Raw genomic sequence first — 14412 nt, forward strand, 5'->3', positions numbered from 1 at the left:
GATAGGCGTCGACATAGATACATGAGTTAATTGCATCTGGCATCATCTTGATGTTTTTTTTTTAGTTTAGGCGTAGGAAGGTCGAAGGAATAGTCATTCTCCGCAAGTTGAGAGTCCATTGGTCTGGCCTCAGTTATCAAGTAAATCGCGTCAGTAAATCACGATGCCGGATAATCTGACCCTGTTAGAAATATACCTGGGACATCCGGCACAGTGTGGATTTGTCTTGGTCGTAGTCTTATATGAATTCTGGTCCGTAACTGTTACAGAATTAGCACATTCCGTGGTATGAAGCTATGAAGCTACCTGACTCGGAGTAGTATAATTCGTAAAATCCAAAACAAGGACTCTAGACATCCAGGAAAAGAAATAGGGTAGGTCAGTGAGAGATTAACCTCCAAGATCGTGTGGCAGAGAGAAAGATAAATCGAACGGTCAGGAGCAATTTGGAGAAGTGCTCGGTGGGAAAGAGAGTTCAGACGAACGATGCGGCCGGCTTTCGGGCCGATCTGTGCGTGTCGCAGTCATCACGTGGAGCCTGCCCTAAAGCAACCTTTTTTAAAGAAAATTTTCTACTGCGACTGCCACCAGTTCCGCCGTGTCCCCGTCTGTTCATACTGTCGCTGTAATCGTGTGTATTGGTGAGCAATTTTACACTATCTGTGCCGGACAAGATGACATTTTCCAATCACTGTCGAGCGTCTTTTCATCTTCCAGTTCATGGATAGGTGGGCGCAATGTTGCACCTTTTTTGTCATAGTTACACTGATCCGTTATTCCTTTTTTCTACCTTTATTACGCGGTTCTAACCCTTCTTTCTGACAGGTGCAAGGATGGTAATCGAAGTCTTGTCGTCGTAGCATCCAGGTTCAGGGAGCAGGTGAGCGTCGTATCTTTACACATCGCACTACGATGATCCAAAATCATTCAAACTAGAGTATATGAGCGCTCTACAGCCCTATGACTTCACATTTCTTTTCTGATCATCGTCGTGGCCGCCATGGAGACTTTACTTACTGGTTGTCTTCCAGACATATTTTACCGATGCCAATGTATGGGGGTACGTACATCATATGTCCCAACTGTTCAAAGGTGAATATCATCATCATTCGCCGTTATCTTGTGTGATGCAATTATGGAGTTACCGCCTGATCTGGGCTTCGTAGCTCGGATTTGACGACAAATCCAAGGCTGTTTTTTTAAAACATCTGATTCCTTTCACGGGTCTTTCATTCCATTTCTTCTCTGCTAATGATTTTTCTCTCAGGCCTCTAGTCTAGCCATAGTGTATGCATGCGCCCAGTGTACCCGAACGGTGAGTGTTCCTGCGCTATTTTTTTCCTATGATGTTCCATCACGACGGTCTTCGTAACATTACTGCCGAAATGGCCCGCCACAACTCTTTTCGGGCAACCTCAACTGATTCTTTCTACCTTTTCATATACGGCGCCATACTGATTAGCTTTCTATGCAGGAACACTCCGCTCCCCGCATTAGATGCTGCTCATACGAAGCAAATGTTGTAGTGAGTATATCTTGGCTGTCCTATGTGTTGTCTTCCATGCTCCCGATGAAATGTATCAAATGAATAATCAACTAGAAGCTGTTGCTGAGTCGCAATTGTGACTTTGATTACTCTTGACCTTCTGATCCCCTCGTCTAGTGTTCAATTGGCTGGACTTCATGCTCATATATCTTTCTAGGAGGATACCGGTTAGGATACTACGGATGAAGGACGGAGCGAGGTCCGTTTCGAACTAGATGCTTGTGCATCTATTCACGCAGACGTCGTATGCCTTTCGCGGCTTAATGTTCGTTGTCTACGCACTAATTGTTGATGTAGCGTAGCATGTTGTATTCGGGACGTCACTGAATATACTCCTTTGTGAGCTCATGTGATTAGCTGGTCCAGAATGAAGTAAGACTCGGGCTTCCTAGGCTTTGGGCATTAACGGCAACAAAGAGCCATTTCGATAGCCCCGTTGATATTGCAGCACCTAGCTCTGATAGTAATGAAGTCCAACTAGATGGTACTGACGTCTCGACGTCTCAGTGCATGTAGTGGACTCTGACTGGCCAAGGTGCTATTTATTTTATTCTGCTTCTGCCAAGATACAATATTCAGTCGAAGTGCAGAACGTACATGCTTTTCGAGCGGGAATGGGTCTTTTCACTGCATTGGTGATGTCCATGTGGGCAGCAAGCCTCCTTTGCATCGGTATGTAGTTGTCACCGTCTTGATCAAGTTCGTCTTGCATACCTGTTGTATGTTTCATCAAAAAGTCAACTCTTCAGCATCCCATACTGGGTTTATCACCCGCTTTAACGCCCTCCTTGTGATGCTCCTATCTCCAACGCCATCCTACGCACCGAGGTAGTCATTTGCCTTGGTTTGCGGAGTGTCCAGTCTTGAACTCGTTGACGTTTCGGCGAAAAGGTGTAAGCCCCCCGGTCTGATCTTATCACGTTTCAAAGCGTTGAAAGTAAGGGTGACAGCGAGGTTCAGTTAACCTCACTTGCTGTTGAAATCTATTAAACGTCTCGTTTAGCAGAATCGCTTTTCATTCAATATGGTTCCAATGATGTGGATCTTTTCAGGACATTGACTTTCCGTTCGTCAGTTGCTGCGGTTATCAGTGACCGCTGTGGGCTTTCCGGTGTCTACAAAGCTGCCCAAAATCTTCTCCGAGAGAAGATCATAGTACAATCCAAATGGTCCTAGAGGACTGATTCCTAGGTCCCGACGGTGTAATCATCCGATCGATGGGTATCGTTTTCAGTCAAAGCGTCTACTGTTGCTTCTCTGCTGCTCTTCGTTTCGAAATATTGAATGTTCTTTTTGATAGTCCTAGTGCTTCTTTCTTGTGAGGTCCCATAAAACTGGATTTCAGTATGACTTACAGTTGTCGAAGTATGCCAATTTTCACTGTTCTAATAATATCATCTCTAAGCGATACCCCCTTGCCTAGAATCATCACCTTCTCAAGGAACGGATCCAAATGCCGCTCTGTGTAGCGACGTGGGTCGAGTGCAGCACCCTTCTCCGTCTTCCATTCTTACTGGCACAGCTTTTTATCCCTGATCGTCGGAATGAGGGGTCGGTCGGGACGGGTATCACGCGTTCAACCGGGTTGTGTAGTGGCTCTACGATGATATGCCTTGTATTTCTGGCATGAGGGAAGATCTGCTGATACGGGCGAAGAAATCGACCCCGACCATTCAACAAGGCACCTTTTCCCCGACTCGTTAACTCTGGTCTGGTCCCTCAAGGTAGTGCCGGCCTCTCATCATCGCACATGTAGAGGACCGAGCATTCTAATCGCACCTGTGTAAAAGGGTGCGGGGTCCTCCGGTCGAAGTTCCGGCATGCTTCTTTGCACGGGTATAAAGGGTACTGCACCGACGTGCTTCAATAATCCTCATCTTCGTCTTCGAATGGCGCCCCGTTTCTCTGCTCTCTTGGGCTTCGCCCTCCTTTTCGCGACTGCTCCTGCTTATGCAAAGATAGGGCCTACCGGAGACCTTGTCATTGCTAACTCTGAGATTTCTCCTGACGGCTACTCGCGGGTCGCTGCACTGCCGAACGGAGTTTTAGATGGTACGCTCATCAGTGGAAACAAGGCAAGCCTTTCTGTTGGCATCCATCTCCATTGCTTGTACTTACTGGCTAACATTAAAAGGGCGACATCTTTCAGCTCAATGTCGTGAATAATCTTTCAAACAATAGCATATTGCAGAGCACCTCCATTGTATGTGTTCCTCCTCTTTCATATATCTCAGTCTTTAATCTTATTCATAGCATTGGCATGGTCTACTTCAAAAAGGCAGTAATTGGGCTGATGGGCCGGCTTTCGTGAACCAAGTAATTCTAAATTTCTCGATACCTCCTGCTATTTTTACTTATAGTAATACGCCCAGTGTCCCATAGCAAAGGGAGATTCATTCCTCTATACGTTTGATTCCGCCGACCAGGCGGGGACATTCTGGTACCACTCTCATTTATGTGAGGGTTCTTACTTTTTTTTTATACGACAGGAATGCTAACATAACTGCTACTCTCCCCAGCGACACAGTACTGCGACGGACTTCGAGGGCCCTTCATTATCTATGACCCCAACGACCCACATGCGGATTTGTACGATGTCGATGATGGTCAGCCACACGCGTAGCTCCTTCCGATCAACGCTGAGATGCTTTCACAGAGTCTACCATCTTAACGCTCTCAGACTGGTATCACACCCCAGCCAAGGAAATCAGCTTCCCGTATGCGCTTTTTGTCAAGATTTAAGTGATAACTTCCTCAAATGGATTTCCAGGACACCAGACTCGACGTTGATCAACGGATTAGGACGGTGATTCATCTCACTTGCTTGCCCAAGTGTATATTGCTTACAGGTAATGCAGATGGAGCAAAGATCCCACATCCGATTTGGCTGTTATCACTGTTGAGCAAGGGAAACGGTCAGTATTCCAAAAATTCGGCGTATTTATTCACTTATGAGGCCTTTTAGGTACCGCTTCCGTATGATCGACATGGCTTGCGAGTCGTCTTTCACCTTTGCAATCGAAGGACATCTTATGTTCGGACTTTTTCCTCTCGTTCGTCGGTAACTGTATTGAGTTTATCAATCAGGACGATCATCGAAGTCGATGGTGTCAATCACCAACCTTATACTGTCGATCAAATCCAGATCTTTGCTGGTAGGTCAAGGTATCGATTCCCTAGATTGACTGTCAATACTGATGTTTTCCTTCAAGGCCAGCGATACTCCTTTGTCGTAAGCTCTCTGGATTATCCTTACTTTCGGGGTCTTCAAGCCTAACATTCATTCAGCTCAACGCCAACCAAGAAGTAGATAACTACTGTAATTCGCTGTGTTTCTTGGCTGACCCTCAAAATACTCACTGTGCCACGCTCAGGGATTCGCGCGCTTCCTAGTGTCGGGACCTTCGGTTACACCCAAGGCATCAACTCCGCTATTCTCCGGTACTCTGGTGCGGCAGAGGGGGAGCCAGCTACAACAACGATATCAAGCGTACTGAAAATGAACGAGACCGAGTTGGTGGTAAGTTACTTCTTGGCCTACATCAGTCCGGCATAACCTATCATACCTTCTTCCCCCCTAGCCTTTTGAAAACCCTGGAGCTGTAGGTTACATCAGTTTGCTTTTTTTTTTTCACGATGGCTGAATCCCATGGAATGTTTTAGCCTGGAACACCCGAAATTGGAGGTGTCGACTATGCGCTCAATTTGGCATTTGCTTTTGTATGTTCGATCCTGGGTGAAGAAATACAGAGGCGGTTATAGATTACCTCTACAGACCAGTAACCGCACATATACTGTCAACGGCGCCCAGTTTACGGCTCCCAGCACGCCTGTCCTGTTACAGGTCCTCAGCGGAGCAAAGAGCGCAGGCGATCTTCTTCCTACTGGGTCGGTATTCCCTCTTCCATCCAACTCGACCATCGAGGTGTCAATGCCTGGTGGGGTTGTTGGCGGAGGCGTAAGCGTTCTGATATTTACTGCACTTACCCGTTCTCATCCATTTGCGCCTGTAGCATCCGTTTCATCTACACGGGGTGAGTTGTCATCGTGTGGCCCGGATGCGATGGAATGCTAACGTGCTTCTTCCAGCACACTTTCGACGTCGTCCGAAGTGCTGGGAGCTCCGTGTACAACTACGACAACCCGGTGAGGCGGGACGTTGTTAACATTGGAACAAAGGGAGACAATGTGACTATCCGGTTCAGAACGGATAACCCAGGACCGTGGTTCCTTCACTGGTCAGTCTGGTTTGTGTCTTCTTGTAGGTAATAAACGTACTGATTTGGCGACCAGTCACATTGATTGGCATTTGGAGGCGTGAGTTGTCGTTTCCATGTGGCTGTTAACATTTTCGCTGACGCCCTAGACAGGGGTCTCGCCGTAGTTTTCGCAGAAGACACGGATTCTTGGACAAACACTATCGATCCTACCGGTATGTACCCAGGTTTCTGTGTGACGCTTCTACGAGTTCCTGATCCGTGGCGCTGTAGAACAATGGGATAATCTGTGCCCTCAATACAAGAGCATGCCAGAGAGTGACCTATGAAAAGCGCCGTTTCATCCGAAAACTTGAACTTTCTTCTATTCAATTTGTCTAATTCACCCCGGGTACCTTATCATACAGTGTTATAGTTAACATTTAACTGTATTTTTCTAATTCTCATTTATTGATATTTCAAGGACAATATGCCAATGTAGACTATCTCGACTAATCAATGTTCTTATACCGATCGCCGTCTTAGACAGACTGGAGATACGACACTGCTCCTTCCATGTTCCTTTCTTTCGTTCGCTACCCAATCCGCAGATCAGCAACAAGCTAACAATACCGGGAGCGACCCAGAGCAGATGGTTGCGGAGCGTCTCGCAGAGATGGAACGGGATTTTGTAAAGCGAACGGGACGCAACCCTGGTACTGGAAATCTATCGGAAGGAAATCGAAGGTCTGAAGAGAGAATTTGAAGATAATTGGCGGGAAAGGGAACATATCCGGGGGGGAACATGAAGATAGAAAGCAGGAAATTGTAGAATGGATAATTGAAGGTATAAAGGTCAATCTGAAGGCTTTTAGAGATGCCTTTATTTTGATGGAAGCACTATATTACAGAGTCAGGAGGAGTTTTTACTACTGGTGTCAATTTGATTTGCGACATTGTGGATGAACGGGCGCACAGAGCGGCCGTTTGTTCAAAGGCTTTCTTGCATGAATCACTGATATGACACCACCTCGATCAGCGTCTTAGACAGAGTGAAGTCGCTTAAATACATCCCCTTTCTCTCTCTCTCTTTCAGACGACCGCATAATGGGTTTTGTTCTCATCCCAATCCGCAAGCCCCGCCTCTATCAACAAGAAGCTCTCTCTAACGGAAACAAACCCGGGATTGCAGAACTAGCACGATTCATCGACAAGGTGAAGCGTGATACGGTGATTTTCAAGGAGGAACTCGAGATGGTGTCACGAGAGACCGAGATATTGAGGCTGGATGTCACACGTTTGAAGGAGGAAACTGAAGGGCTCAAGCGGGATATCGAAAGTCTGGAACGAAGAAATAAGCAAGGAGATGAAGACTTGCAGCTACTTATCGATGGTCTGGAGCACGCCATGAAGAGAAAAATTGAAGGTCGGGGGCAGGAAACGGACGCCATGAAGTGCAGCAGTTCAAGGGGGGAGATTTGAGAGAGGTGCAATTGAAGATGGTGGAAACGATGTTTGCGATAAATGTATCTTCCACATCTCATTCGCCTAGTGAACTGACAGTGGCATGCAAACCAAATTAAGGAGACTTGTACACTAGAGGTACATTAGGAAATTTGAGTATCCAATACATCTCTAGTAAGCAGCGCATCAAGGGCAAGCCATCCGACTCGGTGATGTCACAACCTCGTCTTCAATCAAGCTTACGCTCGCCAATGTCAAAGTTTTATCCTTTCACCTTTTCACATCGAGAGGTATGAAGGGGGAAGTCATGTGATGAACCTGGACGCCGTGAATTTCAACCCCCCCCCCACCGCGAGCTTGCTTCAGCGACGCCACCTCGTATGTCGACTGTATCCAGGAATCCTTCTCCCTCCTCCAAGCCATTCATCTTCCATACGGTGCATTCGTCCAGGAAGGGATATGTCAGTGGGAAGACGACCGTGAGACAGCTCAAGACCGCAGCCGCCGACTATGTCAAGCAAGATGTCGAGGACCGTAACATCACCGATTTCTGCGAGGCAAGGGTGTTCGTTTCCGGTACGTAATCTCAAAATAACGAGTGTCATTCGTTTCAATACTCTATAGAAAACGGCGCAATTGCCCTGGCTCCGTACGAACCAGACGACTCTCTGAGGATCCAGACGGTCTGCTCGGATGCTACTGCAAGCGGATTCGTTTTTGTTCCTGCGGGGCCCGTCCAAGTGAGGCGAGAAGCTGCCGCAGGCAGTGATAATATCCACGACATGCTTGGAAAGATGATGAAGGCGGGGAACGAAACGACTATTGCGAATCTGCAGAGTGATAATGCAGCTTTGACGGAGAGGGTGCAGGCGCTGGAGGAAGCTAATGCTGCTCTGAAGCGGGAGAACGAGGATCTGAAGCGGGAGAACAGGGCTCTGGTGGAGAAATCGCAGGACTGCGCAGAGGATACGCGTCAATGAGGAGAACCTCCAATGCCGTGAGTAATTCTTTTACCCTAGCCAACTCTATGACCCAATCCATTTCCCAGTCATTTTCCCAATACATGGACCGTAACTTTCCGATACTTCTGAGACGATGCCGAATCAAATCCAGTTTCCAGATGTACATGTCTTACGACACCACTTGACTCTGATTCTGGGCACGAACCGTTGCACAGGCTGATGCGCTCTAAATCTCCCTACGCGACACGCCCTTATATTTACGCCGATAAAAACTGGGTAAGGACGTGCGTTGGCTGGTCCTTCCGGGAGGATAATGATCCAGGTCGACCAAACCTCGAACGAACCCCAGTAATTCCAAGATATCCTCCACTCCTTCCATCACCACCGTTCTATCTCCCACGCAGCAAAAATACCATGTTGAGCAGGGATCGCCCTCTTAGAAAAAAGACGAGGATCGAGGCGGCCGGCGATCCATGAACCAAAATCCCCGGAGCAGGTTCGTCGTCTTCGGTCGAAGGACTGGACGCGCCGGCTCTTCAAGTCGTTCCCGAATGCGAGAATCAGCACTGGAAAGGCAACCTTACCTTCCATCCTTTGCTGTTGAGTGGGGTTCGCTTCCATTTCTTCTACGTCATATAAGCATCCCTCTCTGTTCACCCGATAAAATGCTTTTTCGCTTCTAGCGCACTTGCTGGTTCACGGAGCCGTGTCATACCCTCCGTTAGTGTACGCCGGGTATTTCAGTCACTGCCTCTCGCCTTGAATTTCCACCTCGTCATACAGGAACAAAAGTTGATCAACCGTCGTCGTCGTGGTGTCCTGGACATACATTCTGAACGGAATGTCGGGTCGGGGCCGGCGTGTTCCTTCGCACCTCCTTCTCGTGACATACTCCTCCCAATCGGAGCGAATCAAGAAGCTTGAGAGTGGATTCGGTATATGACTGCCCGACGTGAGTAGATTCGACTGGGCGTCCATTTATCTAACCAACCGAATGTTATCCTGGAGAAAGACATGTATCCCCTTGATGCTTCGCCGGTGTTTGACTCCCGGTAACGGTAACGTAGAGGATGAGGAGTAAATGGGTATCAGCCCAAGACCGAATCTACATCATTACGATTACGGTTGGTAGTTGGTCTGCATGTTACTTTTATTTTTTCACATCAACATTATATATGAAAGCAATGTAAGGAGCTTAGTGATATGTTGCTGAACTAGCTTCGAAGGTCATTCACTGTCGCTATAGCTATCGTAAACACTTGACAGGTGAAACTCGCTTGAAGCTCTGTAGTCCTTGATAACTCTTTCGACAAGTGAGCCTATGTGACCTTCATGTCGGTAACGTCGGTAATGACGCTGGTGTTATAACATGACAACAACGTCCCATCTCCGCTCAGTAGGCACCTCGGCATGAGTTTCGTATTTTCATCGCGTCTATTTGCAAAAATATCTACGCAGTTGTCTTTGCCTCTCTTTGCCTGGCGAGACGTTCTTTTCTCCTTTCAGCGGCGACGCGCTTTGCCTGGAGTTTCCGGAGGACCTTGCGACCACGATTGAACTGGGTGACTTGGTGCTTCAACACGGCCCTGTCGAGCTCGGCCTCCTTCTCCTCTTCAGCGAGCCGGACAGCACCGAGGTAAGCCAGTCGACGCTCGTTCATCACTACCTTTATGCGAGCCATGCTCAGGCGACACTGTACACAGAATTTAGTTGGGCTAGTGAGTAGGAAAAAAAAAAAGATGTGCACAACCTCTCGCTTCTTGGGCCCCAACCCTATCTGAACCATGCGAGGAGCGATACCTGCGCGCCGGACCTCTTCCGTCTGAGTAGCAAGGAGGTTCTGCTCACGGAGAAGGATGTACCACAGCGTGTGCAGATCGGTGAAGCTCTTCAGGCGAAGCTCTGAGGCTTTCCAGGCGCGTCCTGCCAGATTTGTTAAGCATCTTGGAGCAACAAGTTCGGTTATATATATATAAGGAAGGCGCACCGCTCCTGTTCACGACGTCCTGCTCGTAGGATCCACCGAGAACGTCATACTGGTCCTCCCCAACGAGGTCCGCGCCCTGCTTCCGGCGGAAAAAGGCGTACAGGCCGTGTGTTTTGGACGTTTCTACTTTTTGGGATGTGGAGGGCGACGGCGGGGGTTCGGTAGATGGCTTGGGGGTGGCAGCAGCGGCGGCATTGGGGTCGTAGACCTGGAGAGAGGTGTTTTCTGAGAGGATGTTGGCGAGCGTACGCTTGAAGACGAGGTTTGGACACCGTCGTGATGCGCGAAGGAAGGAAAACATGACGCGGAGTTTGCCGGACAAAGTCCAGATCTGTTATTCCCATGACCCGGTCCGCTAGTCCATCTACCTCTTCAATCTTCCACACCGTTCATACCTTCAGGACTGGCTGCGTGAAAGAAAGTCGCACTATGAAACAAACCAAGGTTGCTTCTGACTATGTCGGGTCGGGCTAGATGCTGCAGAGGAGAATCGAGAACAGTTTAGTGGTCCTAGGATCTTTTGTTTCAGGTTAGTACGTACCTCTTCAATTGTTTTGTGCTATATTGGACTTTTAAAATCTACACAGAGAATACTATAATGCACATTCCTTACTCTGAAACCAATGACACTGCAAAGGCCAAGACAGTACGCTCAGATCCCACCGCCAGGGGGAACTGTCTTCGTACCTGCTTTCAGGGATACGCCTCCCCAGTACCAATTACATGCTAACCACAACAATGCAAACGCTTCCCCCGACTTTCCAGCCCTGGTCATGGAAATTTACTCAAAGATGGACAGTCTCAAGCAGCACGTCGAGGATAGGAACCGGGTTATCGCAGAACTGAAGGGCGAGAATGTCGATTTACAGCGACAGGTCACGGATCTGCAAGGGCAGATTACAGAACTTGAGCGTAGATACGAGGTCATCCATGGCTGGTTGTCCGACGTAAGTGTATTTCACCTCATCATGACCAATCCCTTATCCCTTTATAAGGACACCGAATACATGGACCGTATCCGTCTTCGACATATCCTAGACCGTGGCCCAAGCATTTGCTAGCATTTCGCTTTCTTACCCTCCGAAGTCTGCAGTGGATTGTTCACCCGCATTGCAAGAACGCCTTGCCTCTTGTGCCGACAACGCCGACTGACTAGCCATCGCACGAGATCTCCTCGCTGATTGTCCCTACGTTGAGACTAGAGACATGCCAGATGATATGCTCCAGCATTTTACCATTAAACCCAATGATACCTGTATCGACCGAATTGCGACCGAATTGCTTGCTCGTCCTGCTGATGTAGGGGAGTCAGTTTATAAAGTAGTCATTGAGCGTTAGCCTGAGGACCAGCGGCGTCCTCTACAGCAAGTCGTCGCGTATGGTCTCCAGTTTTGCTTACAGATGATGGCATACTTTTCTTCCTGTATGTAGTTTTGTTGTCGCCGCTTTCTGTGTATGCCATACCCTAACCCGCTGTACCACTCATTTATTTCCAATCATCTCAAGAACATTTTTTCATCCTGTTTGTTATCGTACTTTGAACATTGAACCTGTTTTGAAGGCCAATTGTCATGCAACTGTGTTGAGCCATGTGAGCGCTTTCCTTTGAGCCAGTATCAGTAAATTATCCATAAAGGTTTGATACTATGTTAGGTTCAACGTATGAAGGATCCTGGGTTTTCGGACCGGTTAGTTTCTTCCCCTCGGATGGATTTTCGTCAAGTAAACCCATTGCAACGTCCGGGACAGATTTCTAATAAAAAACAAACATCCTCTCTCTGACTGGGAGTCGAACCCAGCTTTCACGCGAGAACTAAGCCAGGAAATCATGACAGGCGCGTGTACTAACCGATATACTATCAGAGACATGATATTAGAGTTGTAGCTTTCCTTTTCTTGACCCTTATTTTGACTGCACATCTGCCAATAGTCCATTGTGGGCCTATGGACTTCATTTATATCCCTTATCATCCCAGTGTTCAGTATATGGCTTCTCACTGAAGTGATTTAATGGAAACTCCTTGGTACCTGTGATGAGAGATACAGTAAAAGGTCCAGTTTTAGAGACTTTAATAGGACTAACTGTATATGACTGTTTTGTTGAGTACAGCCTAGATGTCCTGATACTTGACAAGTTGTATATTATAATGAGCATCAAATTCATATCCAGGATATGCTGAAACATGACAAGATGCTTTCACACTGGATCTCAAGTCCAAGAACTCAGCATTATTTGACTAGGCATCCAGTAGTGATGGACTACATTGTCTCTTGTGACTTTGTGCATTCAGGAAGGTTGGATTTGTTGATCATGGGCTGCAGCAGAACTGGCAACTGGCAGCATCATTGCCATGTTGCTTTACCTTGCATTGACTGATGGTGGATATTTGTTACAGTTATCTTTGATTTCTTATCAGATGTTGCCAACACAATTTGCATGGCTCTCTCCAAGGCTCCTTAGCTAATACTGGCAGATGGTGACATGAAAATCAACCTCTGAAAAGCTGTTAAAGCTGCTGCAGAACATATGGAATGCCTCACCAGCAAAATCTCCATTCATATGACATGTGCATTTCACCTGTGTAGGCTGTCTTGAGCTCAGAATTTCATAGCACACAGTGTACCCTTGTTTCTCCTAACAGTAATGCAGTCATTAATCTCAATGGAGACTGCCTTCTAGATGTATCTAATCTGTTATCACTACTTATATAAACTCATACTCTAATAGATGTAGATGTTTTCAATATTGGTGGATGCAGGTGGTCCTTCTGAGTCTTAGTCAATGAGAATAATGATGGATTCTATCTTGCACAATGAAGTATTCTTTCTTCCAGCATCCAAGCAATCTCTTTCACTGACATTGGCTGTGATAGGACTATCAGCATGATTTTTCCAACCTGCCTTTCTCTATCTAGTGGTCTTAAAAGAAAATTCTACAACATAGTTATTACTGAGAACCGGCTACAGCAATGAAAGGAAATACGGGAATGGGCCTGACAAGTCGTGTACATCACCTTCGCATCCTGGGCGGCGTGTTGGATACCGATGCCCAGGGAACTTGTTTCACGACATAAAGCGCTTGCAATCCTTGATCAGATTGCAATAAGTGACGGATCCCATCATCGCCGGTATCGATGGTGGCGTCGGGCGGGTCATTCAAATTTCCTTTGAACACGCGAGTGGCGAGTGAAAGCAGGCGTTTTTCAGGCAGTAATAATAGAGATCAGATCATAAATGGCCTGCCTGGTCTCGCCAAACGGCGGTGGTACTCTCGCTGCAGTCGCAGGTCCAGTGTACCACCTGATTCAACTCTGGATCATCCTAGAGCCTAGGAAGCTATGCAAATTGACCCTATTCAGCATGAGGCGCAGTATTTGGTCACAAGTGAGGCAAGGGCGTAGCCATGGCGGGTAGTAGGCTATTCAACGAGCATCAGTGCTTCATTAATTATTTTACTATGTGCTGGCGTTATGTTTTACAAAAAATCACTTAATTGGGACTGCACGTACCCGTGTGTCTCATATAGTCGGATTTACAGCTAGCTAGAAAGGTGGTTAGAAGGAAAATCTGAAATAGGAATCTTGAGGCGCGGTCCGGATACAGATATAGATCGGTCCTCCCGCCCAGTCCCACGCACAAAAGTACTTATTCTACATTATACCCAGAACAACGGGATTTCGTGCGGCGTTCACTTGGCCTCGTGAGTCTGAAAAAGGCGTGGATGATAGAGGAGGCGCCACTTCCCTAGTGCCAGCACACCATTGTGATCACAGACGGAATATTCAAGTTCTTGTAAGTCTAGCACTGAACTCTCTTCATCAGACTTCAGAGTGAGTGCGGCATGTACTTAACTTTCAGATATACGTCCTGAAGTTCAAAGAAATTTTCGTCCAATTCCCCTCACTGACAAGAAATGCTTATATGGTCGGAAGATTATAACAGGGTGGTTGAAGCTTGCATCCGCATGGAAGATCCGTAGTGAGCGCTCGGCGCGTGGCGTAGAACAACAGCCTGCGCTAATTCTTGGATCCAGTAAATCCCAAGAGCGATTTTTTGGATGATCAGGTATAACATTTGTCAATAAAGCCCCAGAAATCCTATAAAAGACGGCTCAATCTGTAGGAAAGCCCTCAGCAACCCACCAAATCTCAAAGCTCAAAGTTCCAAACAGCCTAACCACCGTTCTTAAACATCATGTTCGCTGTTCGTATACACCGTCCTCTCTTTCCTCACCTTATACTGATAATTGACTCGATT

General features: G+C 47.2%; 5 protein-coding genes and 1 non-coding gene across 6 annotated transcripts; 4 read left to right on the forward strand and 2 right to left on the reverse strand.

Annotated features, from left to right (window-relative positions):
* Positions 1 to 3435: 3435 nt before the first annotated feature.
* BT62DRAFT_981497 (laccase lcc5) lies at positions 3436 to 6092 on the forward strand (the record flags this gene model as incomplete). The annotated part of the gene is made up of 21 exons (XM_043189603.1): positions 3436 to 3621; positions 3681 to 3749; positions 3800 to 3862; positions 3919 to 4003; positions 4066 to 4152; positions 4203 to 4263; positions 4317 to 4352; positions 4405 to 4461; positions 4512 to 4580; positions 4634 to 4701; positions 4759 to 4778; positions 4835 to 4865; positions 4921 to 5066; positions 5128 to 5148; positions 5210 to 5266; positions 5322 to 5504; positions 5560 to 5580; positions 5636 to 5784; positions 5840 to 5863; positions 5917 to 5978; positions 6037 to 6092. 21 exons carry the CDS (start codon positions 3436 to 3438, stop codon positions 6090 to 6092), a joined length of 1551 nt encoding a protein of 516 aa, XP_043038204.1.
* Positions 6093 to 6744: 652 nt separating this feature from the next.
* Positions 6745 to 7324, forward strand: BT62DRAFT_933752 (uncharacterized protein). Its single transcript, XM_043186611.1, has one exon. The coding sequence runs from the start codon at positions 6850 to 6852 to the stop codon at positions 7222 to 7224; it is 375 nt and encodes a 124-aa protein (XP_043038205.1). The 5' UTR covers positions 6745 to 6849; the 3' UTR covers positions 7225 to 7324.
* A 177-nt stretch (positions 7325 to 7501) lies between these two features.
* BT62DRAFT_221656 (uncharacterized protein) lies at positions 7502 to 8402 on the forward strand. Its single transcript, XM_043180112.1, has 3 exons — positions 7502 to 7782; positions 7831 to 8203; positions 8255 to 8402. The coding sequence occupies exons 1-2, from the start codon at positions 7587 to 7589 to the stop codon at positions 8184 to 8186; spliced, it is 552 nt and encodes a 183-aa protein (XP_043038206.1). The 5' UTR covers positions 7502 to 7586; the 3' UTR covers positions 8187 to 8203; positions 8255 to 8402.
* Positions 8403 to 9369: 967 nt separating this feature from the next.
* Positions 9370 to 10456, reverse strand: BT62DRAFT_995206 (MRP-L47-domain-containing protein; the record flags this gene model as incomplete). Its single annotated transcript, XM_043190513.1, has 3 exons — positions 9370 to 9861; positions 9919 to 10091; positions 10156 to 10456. The coding sequence occupies 3 exons, from the start codon at positions 10454 to 10456 to the stop codon at positions 9619 to 9621; spliced, it is 717 nt and encodes a 238-aa protein (XP_043038207.1). The 3' UTR covers positions 9370 to 9618.
* Positions 10457 to 10778: 322 nt separating this feature from the next.
* On the forward strand, positions 10779 to 11216 carry BT62DRAFT_921000 (uncharacterized protein; the record flags this gene model as incomplete). The annotated part of the gene is made up of 2 exons (XM_043184266.1): positions 10779 to 11102; positions 11151 to 11216. 2 exons carry the CDS (start codon positions 10779 to 10781, stop codon positions 11214 to 11216), a joined length of 390 nt encoding a protein of 129 aa, XP_043038208.1.
* Positions 11217 to 11929: 713 nt separating this feature from the next.
* On the reverse strand, positions 11930 to 12021 carry BT62DRAFT_t127. Its single transcript has one exon. It is a non-coding gene; the product is annotated as a tRNA-Asp (tRNA).
* Positions 12022 to 14412: the final 2391 nt, after the last annotated feature.

The sequence above is a fragment of the Guyanagaster necrorhizus genome (genome assembly GCF_019112545.1).
Source record: "Guyanagaster necrorhizus MCA 3950 unplaced genomic scaffold BT62scaffold_17, whole genome shotgun sequence".
In the NCBI taxonomy this organism is placed as follows: Eukaryota; Fungi; Basidiomycota; class Agaricomycetes; order Agaricales; family Physalacriaceae; genus Guyanagaster; species Guyanagaster necrorhizus.

What these genes read in the sequence shown, in the direction of transcription:
- BT62DRAFT_933752 (XM_043186611.1), top strand. Translation starts at nt 6,850, where the DNA reads ATGGGTTTTGTTCTCATCCCAATCCGCAAGCCCCGCCTCTATCAACAA.
- BT62DRAFT_221656 (XM_043180112.1), top strand. Translation starts at nt 7,587, where the DNA reads ATGTCGACTGTATCCAGGAATCCTTCTCCCTCCTCCAAGCCATTCATC. An exon ending in GGCAAGGGTGTTCGTTTCCG is followed by an intron (nt 7,783 to 7,830) that starts GTACGTAATCTC and finishes AATACTCTATAG; the next exon opens with AAAACGGCGCAATTGCCCTG.